The following is a 19,108-nucleotide window of genomic DNA, read 5'->3' as shown; positions in this document are numbered from 1 at the left end:
GATAAAAAACGATGTAGTCAAGGTTAGATTAGATTGAGAGATACGAAATTACATATCATGACATAATTTGCACATTGTGATATTAACTACTGCACCGTCAATATAAGAGATAATATTATTACAATATTTGCACGTAACACGTTTCATTACGTATTACAGCAAGGACGAAACCTCGTATCGTTGCATTTCTATTGTATTTCTTTTGCAGATAAAGTCACTAGTGTCAAAAACATATAGAATATTGTTAAGACTTCCAGTAGTCTTGATTGATGAAAAAAAATGTATATATACCTAAATATATGCATATGATATATTATTATATCTTCTTAATAAAAAAATGTCAATTTCCAATGATTTTTTTTTAACGAAAAATAGCTCAGACGGTCCAGCGTTATATTAAACTTATCATATGTCATTTTACCATGATATGACTTAGTTAAAGGATCAATGTGGTCCTGGACAGAAATTGCATATCGAAATATCCAAAATTCTTTGACTGGTATGTTATCCATGTTTCGTGCTGATTTGTAACGACTATGCAGTTGTGTTCTATGGAGCAGTTAGGTTTCACGGCAATTTCTTTCTTCAATTGATTAATTAGGGACAATATTCTTAATTTTGATAACTCTGTAAAAATTAAGTCACAACAAATTAAAACATAAATTCTATACCCAATAACTCCTTTGTCGATTCTTTCGAAAATAGTCAAAATAGAAATAGGCTTGTTAACACGAATTGTGCAGTACAAAGCGCCTTTACGACGACATTTGACTTTACCATAACGAGTTGTCGAGAAATCAAAGTACCATTTACTCACCTGATCGATCGATTTTCAAATCTTGATTTCCGGTGACAGTCACTCTGTAAAACTCTAGTACATGTACTTTTAGTGTATATAAGCAACGTTTAGTGAAAAGTTATAGCCTTTGTGTTTTTTTTTTTTTTTTTTTTTTTTTTTTTTTTTTGAAAATGTTGAAATGCAAAACATCTAGGTAGAGACCAAATATCCAGTATATATTTCTAATTTTCAGTTTTGTTTTACAGCTACACTTGCGAGACATGCTTGAGAATTGATCGCGATCATTCAAATGATTGCTTTGCAAAACATTTCTGTAAATAAATGTGTACCTTTTTCGTACATTTCAGGCTGGTTTGAAGCTACCCAAGCGTTTGAGACACTCGGATTCATCGCGGCCATCGTAGCGCTTGTTCTGATTGTTCTGTACGTCTTTGTGCCCCAGACTTCCGGCAAGAAGATTGTGTTCATCCTTGCTATGCTGGCATGCTTTGCCGCAGGTAAAATTTTAAACTTAATTTTACGGGTTTATTACGCATAGTGAAACAAATAAATGCCCTTTACTATTTTGTTTTGAATTAACTAGAAAGAAAAAGAAAAAAACCGAAACTAAAATATAAAGAGCGAAAACTCCAAATGGGGTCTATACTTGTATGAAGCCAGTCCTAAGGTATGAAAATCTACCAGTAAAATGTAGACAAAAATTGCTTATTGTAATAGCATTTGTAGAAAATGAACAACCTTTCAAATATAACGTTTTTGGAAATACATGTGTTCTGATTTTGTTGCATGTTTGTTTTAATAAGATGGACAGTTGTAATAAAAGTTTTAATGTTGCAGGATGTTGATGCTGGGTATTTTTTCGGCTCACGTGGTTTTTGCTGGGCCGGTTGACGCTGTCTCGTTCGATCCTGACCTTGCAAAATTCACTTGAGCATAAAACTTGTCCATATTTCATCATAAATATTCCCTTGTTCCCTAATTTCAATATTCTATAATTTATCATTCATTCGACCATTTGTTTCTGAAATTGTGAGTTTTGTTGCTAATTCGACAGAAACACTCGCGTTTGATCACATTCCATGAACTAATAACTGACAATTAGTAAAATGCCAAACTTGATGGAAATATAACTTGGGTTAATTATCTGTTGTTAAAATTAGAAAAAATGGAGTGTATACTAATTTCATAATTATGTGCAATCATTCTGCTTCCTGCATAATAAATGTGGTTGAGCTGTGAAATAACGATTCTCATTTTAATCAGAATTTTATCCTCTTGAAATAACTTAAATTTGTACCAAATTGAGTCGATAATGTGTTTATGCAAGAATATGCAAGAATATGCAAGATCTGGGTATGTAGGTCAAAGGTCAAAGTCACACTATGGCTTGAAAAGAATGTTCATAAACCGGCATTGATGGTCATGTGCGGTCAACAAATCTGCCATTCCTCGATAGAGGCATAAGCGTGCTGGAAATGATAACAATTGTATCCCACAAGATTCAGGTTTCACGATCATAGGTCACACGGGCATATCCAGTCTTGATAAAAGTAATTTTATGGTCGTGTCCGGTCAACAAATGTGTCATTCCTGGACTGGATTGATTTTAAAATAACTTGGCATAAATGTGTCGCGCTCATGTTATGGTTTCCCAGGTATGGTCAAGGTCATTGATTATGAATAGATGTTCATGTCCTGTCCATGACTTTGTCATTTATGGCTGGATTTTGAAATTCTTAGCAGATTGAGCTAATGTGTCACCAGCAAAGGTCAAGTTCACTTAATTTGAAAGAAAAAACATCTTTCCAAAGGATGGCTTCGTCGGCATTTTTTCTGTTCACAATGAATGGCCTTGTGAATAATATACTTGGGTGCATTTTGCTATTTCCCTATTGTGTTATCATGATTAATGTATGCTTTAGCGATTAAAATTCATTAATTTTGAATGAAAAATGTTAACGTGGATGCAAACTTTTTATAGGATCAATGCGGCCAAAACACGAGATATATGGCATCAGGAATAGCGAGCATAATTTTTATGTCTCAATTCGGAAGAGAATAATTACTTTTAATAGTTTATTTCTTCATAAATTTAAATTGGATAAAGCTCATGCTGGGCAGAATACTATTTCCTGCTCATATGTCGTATTTTTACGTAAGGTATAACTAAATGACGTCAAAGACGTCAAAGTTCGTGTGCTTTCGTGGTAGCTTACTCAACTGTGGCGGCACATTCCAGAAAAAAAAGAAAGATATACATGTTCTTACATCTCACAAAAGAATCTTTAGTCTATGAATAGGAAACATCCTCCGCTTATTTAAATAATACGTTATATATGTGTTATGGCGACATTGTAATATAGTGGCGTTCAACCTGTTTCTTTTTTTTATTACAGCCGGCTGTATCATACTTGGTATCATTATCTATGGCTCGAAGATGGATAACTTGTCTTGGTCGTTCGCCCTGTGCTGTATAGCAGGCATCATATTTGGAATATCCGGGATTCTTCTTGTTGTCGACATGCTCAAACGTTAGTCACGTGATAGTTAAGTCACGAGATACCGTTACCTTGTGGAACACTATATTTAGGTATATTGTTATGCACGCTAATCGAGTGCCTGTAAAAAAGAAAACTGTTTGAGAAGTGTAACAACAAACGGGAAAAATCAGTTTGAACTTGTAATGTTTATTTTTACTCTATCTTAAGTTGAAAAAAAGCAATTTGAATGTTGTCTTAACCTGTTTAGCAATTGACTACATCTTAGACTTTTATAAATATATATTAACTGTTTTATTACATAGAAGCTTATTTTTATACACTCGTATCATATTTGCTTAACTTCATTTTATTGTTAAGTGTTTTTACGTATTAGAACTATATTTAATGTACCCTTTTAGATCTTTAATGTTTTGTCTACAAAGTTGCTGTCCTGACTAGTGCGGAGTGTTTGATTGGACCAATACCGGTTGAATTTGTCTTCTTCTAAATTTCAAAGAAACGTACCGGAAGTGACGCATCGGAAGCTAACTGTAAAATATTGTAATACAACTCGTGATAGTTATTTATATAACTTGTTTTCAGCATGTTTGAATTTCAAATTTTCAGCAAGACATATAATATCAAACATTAGAATCCACAATTTACAAATTTATGTGGAATCGGAGCATGAATAGAAATGCGATACAAGAACTTAAGACATCCGAAGCGGGTCAACATTTTGGATTCTCGGTCCTCGCGCCGAGTTGAGACTTATTTTACTGTATTTTACCTTAAGACTAGTCATGCCTGATGACGTCGGTTCGAGTAAGTCCAGTTATCAGAAATTCCTGTCAGAAATAAGATTTAAGATCACAAATTAGAAAATAATGGGTAAGATAATGAATGGTTGTTTTGGCTTAGTGTGATGACCGAGTGTTAAATGTGGATGTGTGGCGGAAAAAATTGCAGTGGGGAGCGGGGGCAAAAGTTACTATGTAACGTATGACACATTTTGGTAATTGAATTACGTGACATCATTGAATCACGTGACCACTCCGTATTTGTTTCAGGAAAGATAACTATGTATAAAACATTAAGATGCATTTAATATTATAATACTTGTATACATGAGATGATAACCCTGTAACTTACTTTTGTTTCATTTTTCTAATAATTGTGTTGTGAAAGAGGCTTTGAAGTATTCCTTCAAGTTTTTATTTTAAAATCAGATTATGTTTAATTGGAAACTTTTATACCAGAGTGTTGTTAACTGTTGCAAACTTTCTTGTGTTATTTTTGAACTTAATTTCTGTTATCTGCCAAAGTGTCTTGCCTAACAATTTACACTATTTTTTGAATAACTCAATTATCTAATGAAACTTGCAAAATGCAAAATACTGTCCGTATTATTTGCCTTGTTAGTGTTAGTGCCTTTCAATAGCTCAGAGTCTTTTTGTACATGATAACTCTCAAGGTACTTTGTATGGTAACTCGAACGGGATGGAAAACAACATGAATTTATTCCATTTTTAACTTAAATTTCTATTTGTAGTAGACCTTTGTCACGTCTTACCGAGTGCATTAAATTGCTACAAACGGAGTCTGTTTCAAGCGTTAAGGTCAGGCACGCTTCTAGAGTCCAGGTCATGCACGCTTCTAGAGTCCAGGTCAGGCAAATCCAGATACGTAAGCATACCATGACTGAAGTTTATTTCAAGAGTTTAGGCCGACAAGTTTACTAAAATTGACTGAAGTCTGTTTAAAGGTTTTAGGCCACACATGTTTGCAGATCTTGACCCAAGGTTCTGTTAAGCGTTTAGACACACTGATTTTGACTGACAGCTCTAAAAGACACGTTTGTTAAAACGGACCAAAGGTTGATTCCAGCGTTTAGTTCAGACACGTCAGTAGCTGAGACTGAAGTATATAAGGATAGGCACGTTTGCTAACATAGACCGAAGTCTGGTTCCAGCGTTTAGCCTAGATAGGCTTACTAACTTTTACTGAAAGCTATGCTAGAAACGTTTGCTAACATTGACCGAAGTTTTTTTTCAAGAGTTTAGTGTAGACACGTTTGCTAATTTTGACCAAAGTCTGTCTCCAGCGTTTAGACTAGAGTTGAAAGTTAAAGACGCTAGTCTGTTTCAAAGTACTTATATAGTCAGTTTCAAGCCTTGCTTTTTGTATAATTCTTGTTTGTAGTAAAGCTTGGACCATCTCTACCTCCATAATTAAATTGCTGTTACAACTGGTTATGAAAGTCAAAAATGAAATTCCAGTCATCATATCATTAATATTCAAGTAAGAAAACAAAGATAATTTTTTTCACATATTAAGAACTTCAAAAAAGATCTTTAAGGAAAATTTTATCAGGTGCCTTTATATTTCAAGCATTTGTGCAAATACAACATACAAATTTAACTGGCCTATGATTTGCCAAGGTGAAAAAATACGCTAAGGTGCAATTATTAATGAAATCAAATATTATTTTTTACTTCTGCTTGTACTCTTTTATTTGTGGTTGATTGTGTATAAGTTTTTCTTTTCAAATAAAATGTTATATACAAATGTTGTTGGTATGTTTTGATCCAGCAAGGGAGACAACTATGATTGATCATTCTAGTTTTAAAAGTACGAGTTGTCTATGCATACGATAAAGTGTGCCTTCGGCTACCTCCGCACGTGTATCGTGTAAACAGTCGGGAGTGGGGGGGGGGGGGGGCTTTGACTTCCGGATTATCGGGTTACAGGCCCTGTTCTGCTGGAAAGTCGGACGGTAAATTCCGAGTAAATGGCCGAGTTTAACATATCCACTAGTATATTTGCGCCAAAGCAAAACCACCACAAACATATCTTAAATGTGCTGGTCTCGGAAAATATGTTCAAATAATTTTTAAAAAGGTTTCATTGGAGAAAAAAACCTCTAGTTTCCATATTGTTCCCCAAAACGACTATTTGAATAATCGAAAACACCAGTTTCTACTCTTATCTTTTCGGGGCAAAAACTATCAATATACATGTTAAATATGAAACTAAATTCCTAAATGTCCCACAAATCAGCACCATATTACTACGATAGTATATGACGGACATAAATATTCCTTAAATGTATCATTAGGCCACCTTTAAAAATGGTTTGTTTGCCACCGGTACATTTTGATTTTACTAGGGATTTTTTTCTCCTAATACATTTTTCAGGCAAAAAAAATCATAATACACACAGGCAAAAATAATTTTAAAAAGTTTTTCATCCCTTGTGATAAAAAACGATCAGAGCCTGCTATGCAAAAACTATCATCGATGTGTCGTTCAGCATTAAAATGGCGATATCCAAAATTACTACAAACACTAAAGTTTAGTTAACATTTTCTTGGGTCTTAGTAATTGATTTTTTTAGCTCACCAGGGTGAGCTATTAGTATCAATGGGGGATGCTCCGGCGTCTGTCGTCATGCGTCAACAATCGTCTTCTCTGAAACTGCCGGGCAAATTTACTTCAAATTTGGTCTGTTGCATCCTTGTGATAATCACACATGAATTTGCTCATGTCATTTCAATTGGCCCCTTTTAGGGGTCAACAGAGCTAAAAATAGAAACACCTTTAAACATCTACTATACATTTAGACGTCTCTTTAATCTTCGAAGCTAAAAATAAAAATACCTTTAATCGTCTATTTCTACAGAACTAATCAATGGATGATCACCAAACTTTGTCTGTAGCATTCTTAGGTAGTCTCTTAACAAGTTTGCTCATATTAATTTGATTGGCTCCTTGTAGGAGTCTCTAGGGCTAAAAATAGAAAAACCTTTAAACATCTTCTTCTACAGAACTAATTGATGGATGATCACCAAACATTTTCAGTAGCATTCTTGGGAAGTCTTTTATCAAGTTTGCTCATATCAATTTGATTGGCCCCTTTTAGGGGCCGCTAAATCTAAAAGTAGAAATACCTTTAAACGTCTATTTTTACAGAACTTATGAATGGATCATATTATTTTGATATGTCCCCTTTTATGGGTCTCAAGAAGAAAAAAAACATTTAGACATATTCTTCTACAGAACTGATCAATGGATGATCACCAAACATTGTCTGTAGCATTCTTAGGTAGTGTTTTATCAACTTTGCTCATATTAATTTGATTGGCTCCTTGTAGGAGTCTCTAGGGCTAAAAATAGAAAAACCTTTAAACATCTTCTTCTACAGAACTAATTGATGGATGATCACCAAACTTTTTCTAAAGCATTCTTGGGTAGTCTTTTATCAAGTTTGCTCATATCAATTTGATTGGCCCCTTTTAGGGGCCGCTAAATCTAAAAGTAGAAATACCTTTAAACGTCTATTTTTACAGAACTTATGAATGGATCATATTAATTTGATATGGCCCCTTTTATGGGTCTCTAGAAGAAAAAAACATTTAGACATCTTCTTCTACAGAACTTATCAATGGATGATCACCAAACATTGTCTGTAGCATTCTTGGGTAGTGTTTTATCAACTTTGCTCATATTAATTTGATTGGACCCTTTTAGGGGCCGCTAAATCTAAAAATAGAAATACCTTTAAATGTCGATTTCTACAGAACTAATTGATGGATGATCACCAAACTTTGTCTGTAGCATTCTTTGGTAGTCTCTTAACAAGTTTGCTCATATTAATTTGATTGGCTCCTTGTAGGAGTATCTAGGGCTAAAAATAGAAAAACCTTTAAACATCTTCTTCTACAGAACTAATTGATGGATGATCACCAAACTTTTTCTGTAGCATTCTTGGGTAGTCTTTTATCAAGTTTGCTCATATGAATTTGATTGGCCCCTTTTAGGGGCCGCTAAATCTAAAAATAGAAATACCTTTAAACGTCTATTTTTACAGAACTTATGAATGGATAATCACCAAACTTTGTCTGTAGCATTCTTGGATAGTCTTTTATCAAGTTTCTCATATTAATTTAACATGGCCCCTTTTAGGGGTCTCTAGAGCTAAAAATAGATAAAAACATTTAGACATTTTCTACAGAACTAATTAATGGATGATCACCAAACATTGTCTGTAGCATTCTTGGGTAGTGTTTAATCAACTTTGCTCATATTAATTTGATTGGCCCCTTTTAGGGGCCGCTAAATCTAAAAATAGAAAAACCTTTAAATGTCTATTTCTACAGAACTAATTGATGGATGATCACCAAACTTTGTCTGTAGCATTCTTGGGTAGTCTTTTATCAAGTTTGCTCATACTAATTTGATTGGCCCCTTTAAGGGGCCGCTAAAGCTAAAAATAGAAATACCTTTAATTGTCTATTTCTACAGAACTAATGATGGATGATCACCAAACTTTGTCTGTAGCATTCTTCTTTTATCAAGTTTGCTCATATTAATTTGATTGCCGACATTAAAGCTTAAATGCCCCAGGTCATGGCATTTCTTCAAATTATTGTTTAAACATATTCTATGCTCAAATTTAATATTAGAAAATATTGAAAATAGATAATTTCCAAAACTAAAAATCAGTTGTTTCTGGTGAGTCACTCAGGGCAATTATGGCCCTCTTGTTTAGTTTTTCTTTATCTGGAGAAATATTCGTATCATTTTATAATTTTAAGTGCAAAGAATGTGTTTAAACATTCAGTAGTCTGTATTCAGCTCATGCTACCTCCTAAGTGAAATATTTGGATTCGGAAACTGAGACTTGAGCGAACCTTATGATACACTTGTACGTTGTGTTATTTTGGAGATTTAAAGTGACGAACTCTGACATACAACCAATACCCTTAAACATAGTTTAGCACGACATGATATTTCAAAACTCACTTAATTCAATTCTTTTAATCTACTGTTCACCAAATTCGTTTCTACTTATTCGTCTGTACTTTTATGATTTCTTCTCAACAGTTTGATAATTACTCTTCCTTCATCATGCAGAACTGCTCTTAGTGACATTTGGTCATATGTAAGTATCCTAACTGTAAAAACTGTGTAGAAGCAATGACAAGTCATCTGCCCGAAAGATAAGTTAATAACCCAGCGTTTGTAAAGGCCTCAGCAGACGGTAGGATTTTGCAGTACAACACCAATTAAAACTAAGCAAATATTAATGTGTGAAGGCTACTATTTCTTGAATTCATACAAATTCATACAATTTAATACTATATTTACATTCTTGAATTCATACAACTTAAGACAAGATTTACAGGATGCTATGACATGTTCTATCTCTTAATACTGTTTGTATAGACCTCCCACGATGACAGATGACATATTTCCCAATTATCCCCTGATAATATGTTTAAATTCCAGAACAATTAGGGCTGTAAACATAGTAGTAATAATGTTTAAAAACTCTTCAGGTGACCCAAAGTTGTGGTATGTTTGAATCCTAAATTATTCCGAAAATGATTATGTCACGGTATTAAACTGTTCTCTAATCAGGGGAGGTAGTTTGTAGGCGGCCGGAACGCTCAGTCAGTAGAGCTGCAGTACGGTATTCCGAGGGTCCCAGGTTTGAGTCTCGGCCAGGCTTATTTTACTCCTGTTTTTAAGCAAATAATAGAAAGACAATGCGTTTCTTTGTTGTGTCAGAAGAAATTTTATTTCATCGAGTGAGCTTAAAAAATAGTTCTGTACAAAACAAACAAAAATTATCTTCTAATAATAATGATGATGATGATGATGATGATGATGATGATGATGATGATGATGATGATGATGATGATGATGATGATGACAATGATAATAGATAAATATATTAATTAATTAATTTTAAAAAAAATGAACAAATGTTTGCACATTTGCGTATACCTTCAAACTGTATAACAAATCTCAAGAATATTTCCAGTTCTGTCATGTCAAAAAAAACCTCAGTGAAGTCCCTTTAAAATTACGACACACGAATTACACAATATACATGAACACAGCAACTTTTTGCACAACTGCTTGAAACACATTGTTATCGCCTTACTACTTTATTCTTACACCACAGTCTCGTTTGAACTGAAAAAATAAATACAAATTTTGGAATAGAAAACAAGCGTTTACTTCAAAATGGCATTCGCTGCAGCATCTACCCTTATAAAAATTGCGCTAGTGTTGGCGATGATAGGATTTTTGCTGGCTGTAATTGGGTTTGCCACGCCCTATTGGATGTCTTATTCTGGGTACGATGTTCACCGGCGTCATGTGTCGGTGAATAGTGGCTTATGGAGGTCTTGTCACGAGGGTTACAGCTATTACTCTCGGAGGTCAACGTATATTGAACAGTGTTATAAAGCCGTAGGACCGGGTATGTGACTGATTATTATTCTTTATCCTTGTATTTTTTAAAATTTGAAAATGTTGAGTTTTTTCCTATATGAATCAATGAAAAAACTGTACTCGATACAGATTTCAAACGCTCATTGAAAGTGTACTGAAAGAGTATAATGGGTAAGTAAGAACAAAGGAAAAGTTCAGAACCATGCGATAACTACTTAATATTACAGCTCAACAGTATTCAAACTGTTGTGTTCGAGGTCTTATTCGAAGACTGACGGAAGGGCAGAAAAGTTGAGATTGCAATAATAAGTCATTATCGCATTGTGGCGCCGTTATATGTCGCAACGCCGCTTAATGTCGCATTTGCCGCTGAATGTCGTACCATTGCCGCTAAATGTCGCAACCGCCGCTAAATGTCGCAAAATTGACTACCGTTGAATGTCGCAACTGTATCGTTAAATGTCGCACAATTTTCCTTTACCGTTAAATGTCGCAACTGTAACGTTAAATGTCGCAAGATGTATATTCATGATAAAATTAAGCTTGCTAGTGGTATTATATTGCAATAATCATAGAGTAAATGGTTGTATATATTTAGTAACTTTGGGACCGAAAGGAATGTCCGAATCTGCTGACTAAAGACGAAATAAATGTATGCTTTTTAAATGTTCTTTTTGGGTGAAATTAAACTGTCAAAACGATTGATTTAGTTATAGTATGCAAGTACGCTACATGTAATGTGCTTATGATAATCATCTCTGTTAAGTATATTGCTTTGCTTACTTGTGTCCATCTACTTGCCCCTCACCGTTGTTGGTTCGAATCCCGCAAAATACTTAGATACTTAATTACGCACATTCAATATGTTTCATGAGCACAAGACCCAAAAACAACAATTAATAATTATAATTCATAATAATTCATAATATATTAATAATCGTACATTAATTAAGTCTAAATGCAAAAGTAAATGTAAATTTGTAGGTTTGTTTTTTTAAAAATCTATTTCGGTGTCGCCAGGGTCTTTCAAATAGGCATTTGATGCACCAAGCAGGCTCAAGGGTGGGGATTTAGACAAAAATGGTTGTCCTTAGGGTGGGGATTTAGACTTCAAACATTTTAAGATGTCAAATTCCCCTGGGTCAGCCCGCCGCCCCCCGGGCGGGCAAAATAATGACAGGTGCATTAACGGTAGACGGTGCATTAACGGTAGACGATTTTTGCGACATTTAGCGGAGGTTGCGACATGTAGCGGCAATGGTGGTACATTTAGCGTCAAGGGCGACATTTAGCGGCGTTGCGACATATAACGGCGCCACACGCATGGTTTTGAACTTACTAACCCATTATACACAATACACTTCAATGAGCATTTGAAAACTGTATTGATATTACCTACAGTTCGCCAATTATTAAAGTTTGTCTGACAATGAAATCGCTCTATTTTGTTTAAATTTTGCCGACAGGGCTGTAACTCAACTGTATGTATTAAATTTATACGTTAAATTAGCCGATTTAATGGACTCCGCCTTTTTACATAATGCACATGCGTGTTCATTATTTTGTAACGCTTTTCGTATTTTTAAGCTTTAAACACGTGCTTAAAATAGCTATTTTATGGCTATGATGGAAAAGGTGTTTTGTTTAACACTTTGGGATTTTAACGTTCTTTTATGGAGAAATGACAGGAAATTTGGCCAGAAGGATTAAAAACATAACCTGTCATCTTTTAATATACATACACAATGAATCCACAGAAACATGTATAAATCAAGAACTTAAAAAAAAATTATACAAAAACTGATTGATATCACCCGATTTTTTGATATGCCCATCACAAATCTTTCACAATAAATGGCAGTGTTTCTGACATTAACATTGTCAAAGTACATGTATTATTATAATCACCTGCAGCAAAAAAGAGAGTTACATTATCAATATTGCACATGCAGCCATATCATATTTGAATAAATATTATGTTAAAAATAAAATTTAAAATCAACTCAGAAAAAATAGTCGTTGTTCCTATTTTATTTAACAGTTGATACACTTTCCATAGCGACATAGCAATTATATAACTGCTTTACAAATACCTACATGCATGTACAATTGAGGTTGCAACACAATTTTTATTTTATCTTAACTTTATTCAACTTTTTCCATAAAAGTATACAGTAATTTCCTTGCTTTTATGATAAAACTTCTGGCATTAAAATGGTCAAATGTTATGCGCAACTTAAATATTATGTGTAGTTATGTGGCAGAGTGGTGTCATTTTTAGATCACTACAACATACCCTCTTGCATACTTCCCCAAAGTTTGTGTGCCAATGAAATCGCTCTATTTTGTTTAAATGCCGAAATATTTACCATACAGTGCTGTAACTCAACTGTATGTATTAAATGTATGCGTTAAATGAGCTAATTTAATGGACTCCGCCAATTACATAATGCACTGAATTTGAATGGGCGGGGCTAACTGTAAGTCGGTTATAGGTTATATACAGATTTTTAAGAAACTAATTTTGTTCTTCTTAAAACTCTGTATTTAGCCTATAACCTATACATAGCAGTACAGTTTTTTCATTGATTCATATAGAAAAAAAAATCGACTGCTATATAGCGGTTGAGTTTTTTTTCGCACCTCGTATATATCAGTGTAGTTTTTTTCACAGAGGCTCCAATGGGAATTTTAAACAGAACACAGATCTACTATGTATGAAGTTAAAACATGTTTATTTTATGTTTAGAAAGAGACTATTTAGCATTTATCAATATTTTCTTATGTTAAATTTGAGCATAGCATATCTTTAAATTTGGTTGGATATCACTTGTTTCAACAATTTGATATTGTTTATTAATTGTTAATTGTAAAGATATATAACAAGACAATAATGGCCCGATGTTCTTTCGGTAGTCAGATAACTTAATTAATGGTCTTACTTTTCAATACAATCGCCCTCTATATCAATGCACTATGCCCACCTGTGCTCCAACTTGTTTAACCCTTCAAGCCTGGTCCGTTTCTGGCCGTCAGTCAACTGTCTGGGGGACCCATCTAGCGAAAACCTTTGACATGCCATAGACATCAGTCAGAATTGCCTGACCTGAACCAAAGCTTATATCAAGGCGCTAGTCACATTATCAAATATTTTACATAATCGGTCTATAAATGTATATTAAGATATCTTATTATAGTATATAGCCCATAAAGAACATAAAAAAAGTTTGTTTCAAGCACATGTAACACAACGTTAACCCCAGAAAAAATGAGCCAATCAATGTGCATGCTCTGGAGTGCGGGTATCTAATACCTGCACTACAGTTAACGCACTGTGCATGTATATGTATACGATTTAATTCTGAGACAGGTACAATTATTTTTTAACAATCCCAGTGTTAGCAAACATTCGTACAGAAAATGGAACCAGTTGTACCCAGAAAGGCTTGTCGAGAAAAAAAAACACTGTAAACACGTGATCCTTTGGAATCTGGTTAAAAAGGCTAGTACTTGTAACTATTACTAACGTACTTAAGCTGCGTATAGCCATGTGCTTCTATTTTCTTTTTAGGCGGAAATTCTAGCCTTCACATTAGTCAGGAGACATGGGGATTGATCGTTATCATTCCAATGTATTAATATGTAACAAAAGCCAAGAGGCACAAATTGTTCACGTTACTTTATATAAAATACTGATTCTTTAAAGGCGACATTGTAAATAAATATACATGTAAAAACATTTTCCATACTTTACAGGCTGGTTTGATGCTACTAAAACGTTTGTGATATTCGGATTAATTGCGGCCTTAGCAGCGCTTGTTTTGTTTATTTTGTACGTCTTTGTGCCCAAGACTTCCGACAACAAGACTGTGTTCATCCTTGCTATGGTGGCATGCTTTGCTGCAGGTAGCGTTTTAATCTTACGCTTTCATTCGTATACCGTCGGATACCCACGGTTGATGAACATGTTATGCGATAAGGCCGTGGGTATCCGACGATGATATACAACACTTTACTGCAGTATACTTTTGTTTTGAAATTAATGAGTACGAAAAGAAATAAATTGAATTATAAAATGTTAACTTGAAATGTGGTGTAGACTTGTATGAAGTCAGAAGCAAAGTATATAGATACGTCTGTGAGTAATCTCTGTAAACAAAAAAGCCCGATCATAACTTGAAGAAAATGATCTGGCTATCAAATATTGAAGTTGTTTGAAATCCATGTATTGTAATTCTGACTTTGTTGAATTAAATTAGAAAAACAGATAAATTTAGCCGTGTTTATGTATTGCGTGTTATCGGCTTATGTAGATTTTGCTGGGTTGGTTCACGCCATTAGCGATCTTGCTGGGTCGGTTCACGCCTCTAGCTATACTTGGGTTGCTGGGTCGGTTCACGACTCTAACGATTCTGGCGTTGTTGGGCCGGTTCACGCCTCTAGCGATCCTGGCGTTGCTAGGTCGGTTCTCGCCTCTAGCGATACTTGCCTTGATGGGTCGGTTCTCGCCTCTAGCTATCCTGCGTGGTCGATTCACGCCTCCGGCAATCCTTGTATATTATATGACATTATATATATAACTATGTAAATATTACACTATATAACTGTATTATGTGAAGCTGCATTTAAATACATTTGTATATTACATGACACTATATATAACAATATTATTATAACATTATATTTAACTATATTAACATTACACTATATAACAACGTTATATGAAAACTGTATTCATTACCTCACTTTTTACCTAGTTTAAATATTATATATAGATCTATATGTACGTCATAACTAATTCGAGTATATTTTATTTTAATCCTCTATCAGTCAGTCATCTGATCACATTCCATAATCAATGACAATTAGTAAATTGTCATACATCTTAAAAATATAAATTGGGGCAAATTTGTCCTATGTTGCTTAGAAATTTTACAATTGGGATTGTGAATTTCACGAAATATTTAGCACTTTATTTAGCATTTATTTGTCAATAAGCAATTGACATGTCGAATTCAGCAGTGAATAAACAAAATGGCTATCAGGCGTTTAAGTCATATGTGTTACGGCGACATTGTAATATAGCGGTGTTCAACCTGTTTCTTTTTTTTTTATTACAGCCGGCTGTATCATTCTTGGTATCATTATCTATGGCTCGAAGATGGATAACTTGTCTTGGTCGTTCGCCCTGTGCTGTATAGCAGGCATCATATTTGGAATATCCGGGATTCTTCTTGTTGTCGACATGCTCAAACCGGTTGGACACAAATAGAGGGCCACCCTTGCAAAAAACAGGCGGTCCCGAAAATGCCTGATTTTTTGTTTCTTTTCTGTGTCAAGTGTTTGAGGATCTATCAGTCGCTTTGTTATCAACATTAAATGCATGTTTCTTCTATAACTAACTAATTAAATTGTCATTTTAAAAATATGCTTGTTTATCACTAAAACTTATTACTATGTTAACCATGACAAGAACAATTCATATAATTTATTTATCAGAAAAGTGTCTTTTTTTATATGACAATTTCGTCAAGTGATGCATGCCTTTAGATGAGCCAAATAAAAATATTCAAGAATCAAATAATTATCTGCATGTTTTTTGCTATAAATGATTGATTTTGCAGTATTTATCACCATATTCCACTGCATGACTAACGCAGTTAGAGATATTTTTGCATATTTTGTCCTCTTTTCTGGTGATTTACGTGGATTGTAAATGTCATTAGCAATGTATGAGTTTCGTTCAGTTCATAATATTTTACTTTTTAATACATATGTACATTTTCAATTTTTTTAATGAAATTAGCATGAATCTGGAGGCTTGCTGCTTCGAAGATTAACCTATAATTGAGCAATGGAAGACACTAATGTAGAGGTCGAGGAGCAATTATGAAAGGGACTCCACTGAGGTTTTTTGACATGATAGGACTGAAAATATTTTTTCCAGATAAACGTACCATTTGCTGTAGGTTTAGATCACTAATCTTTGTGCAAAATTTCAGATCATTCGCGCACTTCGTTTTTCCAGAATAATTATTCAAATTGTAAAAAAATGACTCGAAATGAAAAGCGTTTACACACTTTTCACTCAAATCGGGCTAAGAAAAGCATAAAAATAAGATTTCCAATTTATTTCAAAGTTTATTTCTAAACTATCTTTGCATATATTTCTGTTTAAAGTTCATTTATGTTTTTAGGCTTTTAAACCTCAGTGGAATATTTTTTTTTTACTTTTGCTTTTACTCTTTTATTAGTGGGCGACCGTATATATATAGTTTTTCTTTTCAAATAAAACACTATTTTATTTGCATGCGAGTTGCTGGTACGTTAGTCGGGCAAGGGAGACAACGTTTACTGCCCATTCTATTCTTTAAAATAAGAGTTGTCTTCACATACGATTACATTTTATGCAATTCTGCAATTTTAATTCTGCAAGTTATATATAACCCCGCCGGCGACACGAAGGTACCCGAATTATATCGGATACTTCTGGAATATCAAATCATCGGGTGCAGTAAAAAATGCAAGTCCCGCAAATTGTGCATAGCCCACGTAACTGTTATTGTACCGAAGCAAAACAACTGCATCGGTCCAGTAGTGTAGGAGCACATTTTTGTCTTACGAGGGGTCACCGATGTGCTCGTAAACATTTATATTTGCGACAAATTGGAAATGAGACAGATGTGTTCGACACACAATAGAAAGGACACCCGAAGTACATTTGTCTCACATTCTTCCATAAAATTCTTAAAAGGTATACCGTATACCGGCAATCAGCCATTTTTCTGTGTTTTCTGTATTTATGATACCGTGTCAAGGTCACTTCCGGTCAATCAAAAACTTCCTTCCTTAAATTTATTGAAACGTACGGCATTTATAATCCATTTAGGTATCTCCAGGGATGATGGTTGTCGGATGTCATTAACTGGCGTGGTCGAGGAACTTAAGATTTTTGGCCGCATGAGTTCGAACCCAGTCAGGGTTCTTGACAAAAAGTCTTTACGCGCATTGCTTTAAGAAATTGGACCCGAAAGTGTTTCCATAAGCCTAAAGCATTCTTCTCAATCGAACTGAACTTATTCACTGGTACATCACAAAGCAGTTCTATTAAATCAGATATTTTTGCGAAACCAACATTTTGGACTAACTCACGAGGCTTTATAATCGCGAATGGTTCTTAGATACAGTAGAACGCGAACTTTTATTTAAATAGCGAAAATCTCCAATTCGCAAAAATTCACTTTTGGGAATTTCTAATTAACGGTTAATAGAAAAAAATAATGTTTGTTTGTTTGTTAGTTTGATTGGGTTTTACGTCACACAGACACAGTATAGTTCACATGGCGACGTTCTGACTTTACTGGTGGAGGAAGACCTCAGGTGTCCTTCCGTGAATTATTTCAGGCACGAACGGACACCTGAGTAGAACCACCGACGTTCCGTAAGCTAGCTGGATAGTTCCCTCACATTAAAGAATCCAAAGTCCCCGTCGGGATTCGAACCCACAGCCGTGAGGGGCAAGTGGTTTGAAGTCGACGACCTTAACTACTCGGCCACGGACGTACGACAGTACGACAAGTTACATTGGATTTAACTCATTACAGGACTGGAGTACCACCTCTAATCATGATCACAAAATAATCAAATATCTTTTTTTGCCGATTATTACATTTTTCATTCATTATCATACAATAATCGGTGTGAAAAGATGAATTACACATTTTAATCAAACCAGTAAAAAATCTCCTACAGTCTTGAAAGTGTAATGTATTCTTTAAAAAAGAAAACGGTTAATGGCGCACTAGCCTAAGAATTCTATATACATCTAATTCTTTAGAAAGGTCAAATATCTGATTAGTAATATTTCAACATTGCATTTAGAGCACATTAATTGTTTAACAAATAAAGACATTAGCGCTGTGTGGTAAAGGTAGAAAATTGTAAACAAAGTAGTATTTTGACTTACATCACTATAATTATACTGATTGCAAACAAAGCAAAAGAAGCAAAATATACGAGTTCATTTAAATGGCAAACGAGTATCATTTTTTTTTTTTGAATCTGTAATAAGAATAAGAAAATAAAAAGTTTTCGAGAAATAAAATTGATAGCATTTCTGAGGCATAATGGGCCTGAAATAATTCTGCTAAATATAAAGTCTGTGTTCTTGCAACTATATCTAAAACATTAACTCCTCTGGAGTATTGAATTGTAACGTGCTTTTTTTCCAACTATGAATGATTGTAGCACGTATATATCGTAAAAAGAAAATTGAATCGATATTATGTAAAAAGGAAACTTATTTGCAGGCAGTCCGAGATACAGACAATATTATCTAAACGGATAGTTTACAATTTTTCTAGATGTATGTACTATGACCAAACTTCACGGATTGAGACTTCACTAAATAATACTGTTCGCCAGGTGTATTTGCGAACACCCAAAAGAACATTTGAGACAAACGCTCCCCTAACATTTTAGACATTAATAAATTCAAAAATTCATTGGATGTTAATTACAATAGTGCTAAGATTTGGAATAGAATACGATCTGTTTTACGTTCTCCGAATTCTATGACATCTTT

At 34.2% G+C, this 19,108-nt stretch overlaps 2 protein-coding genes across 9 annotated transcripts in view; both read left to right on the top strand.

The window, feature by feature from the left end:
• The window catches only part of LOC132716451 (uncharacterized), a 59,262-nt gene extending 53,415 nt beyond the window's left edge, over positions 1-5,847 (top strand). For all 8 annotated transcript variants that reach the window (XM_060699735.1, XM_060699737.1, XM_060699732.1 and 5 more), the window contains 2 exons: positions 1,147-1,296; positions 3,196-5,847. In XM_060699735.1, coding sequence (XP_060555718.1) covers positions 1,147-1,296; positions 3,196-3,335 — 290 coding nt within the window. In that variant the 3' untranslated portion in view covers positions 3,336-5,847. The remainder of the gene's footprint in view (positions 1-1,146; positions 1,297-3,195) is intronic.
• Positions 5,848-10,186: 4,339 nt separating this feature from the next.
• LOC132716450 (uncharacterized) lies at positions 10,187-16,715 on the top strand. The gene is made up of 3 exons (XM_060699728.1): positions 10,187-10,552; positions 14,281-14,430; positions 15,645-16,715. Exons 1-3 carry the CDS (start codon positions 10,315-10,317, stop codon positions 15,794-15,796), a joined length of 540 nt encoding a protein of 179 aa, XP_060555711.1. The 5' UTR covers positions 10,187-10,314; the 3' UTR covers positions 15,797-16,715.
• Positions 16,716-19,108: the final 2,393 nt, after the last annotated feature.

This window comes from Ruditapes philippinarum, unplaced genomic scaffold, assembly GCF_026571515.1.
Source record: "Ruditapes philippinarum isolate M1 unplaced genomic scaffold, ASM2657151v2 ctg937_1_1_1_1, whole genome shotgun sequence".
Taxonomy (NCBI): domain Eukaryota; kingdom Metazoa; phylum Mollusca; class Bivalvia; order Venerida; family Veneridae; genus Ruditapes; species Ruditapes philippinarum.
This window is presented reverse-complemented; position numbering and strand designations above follow the sequence as displayed.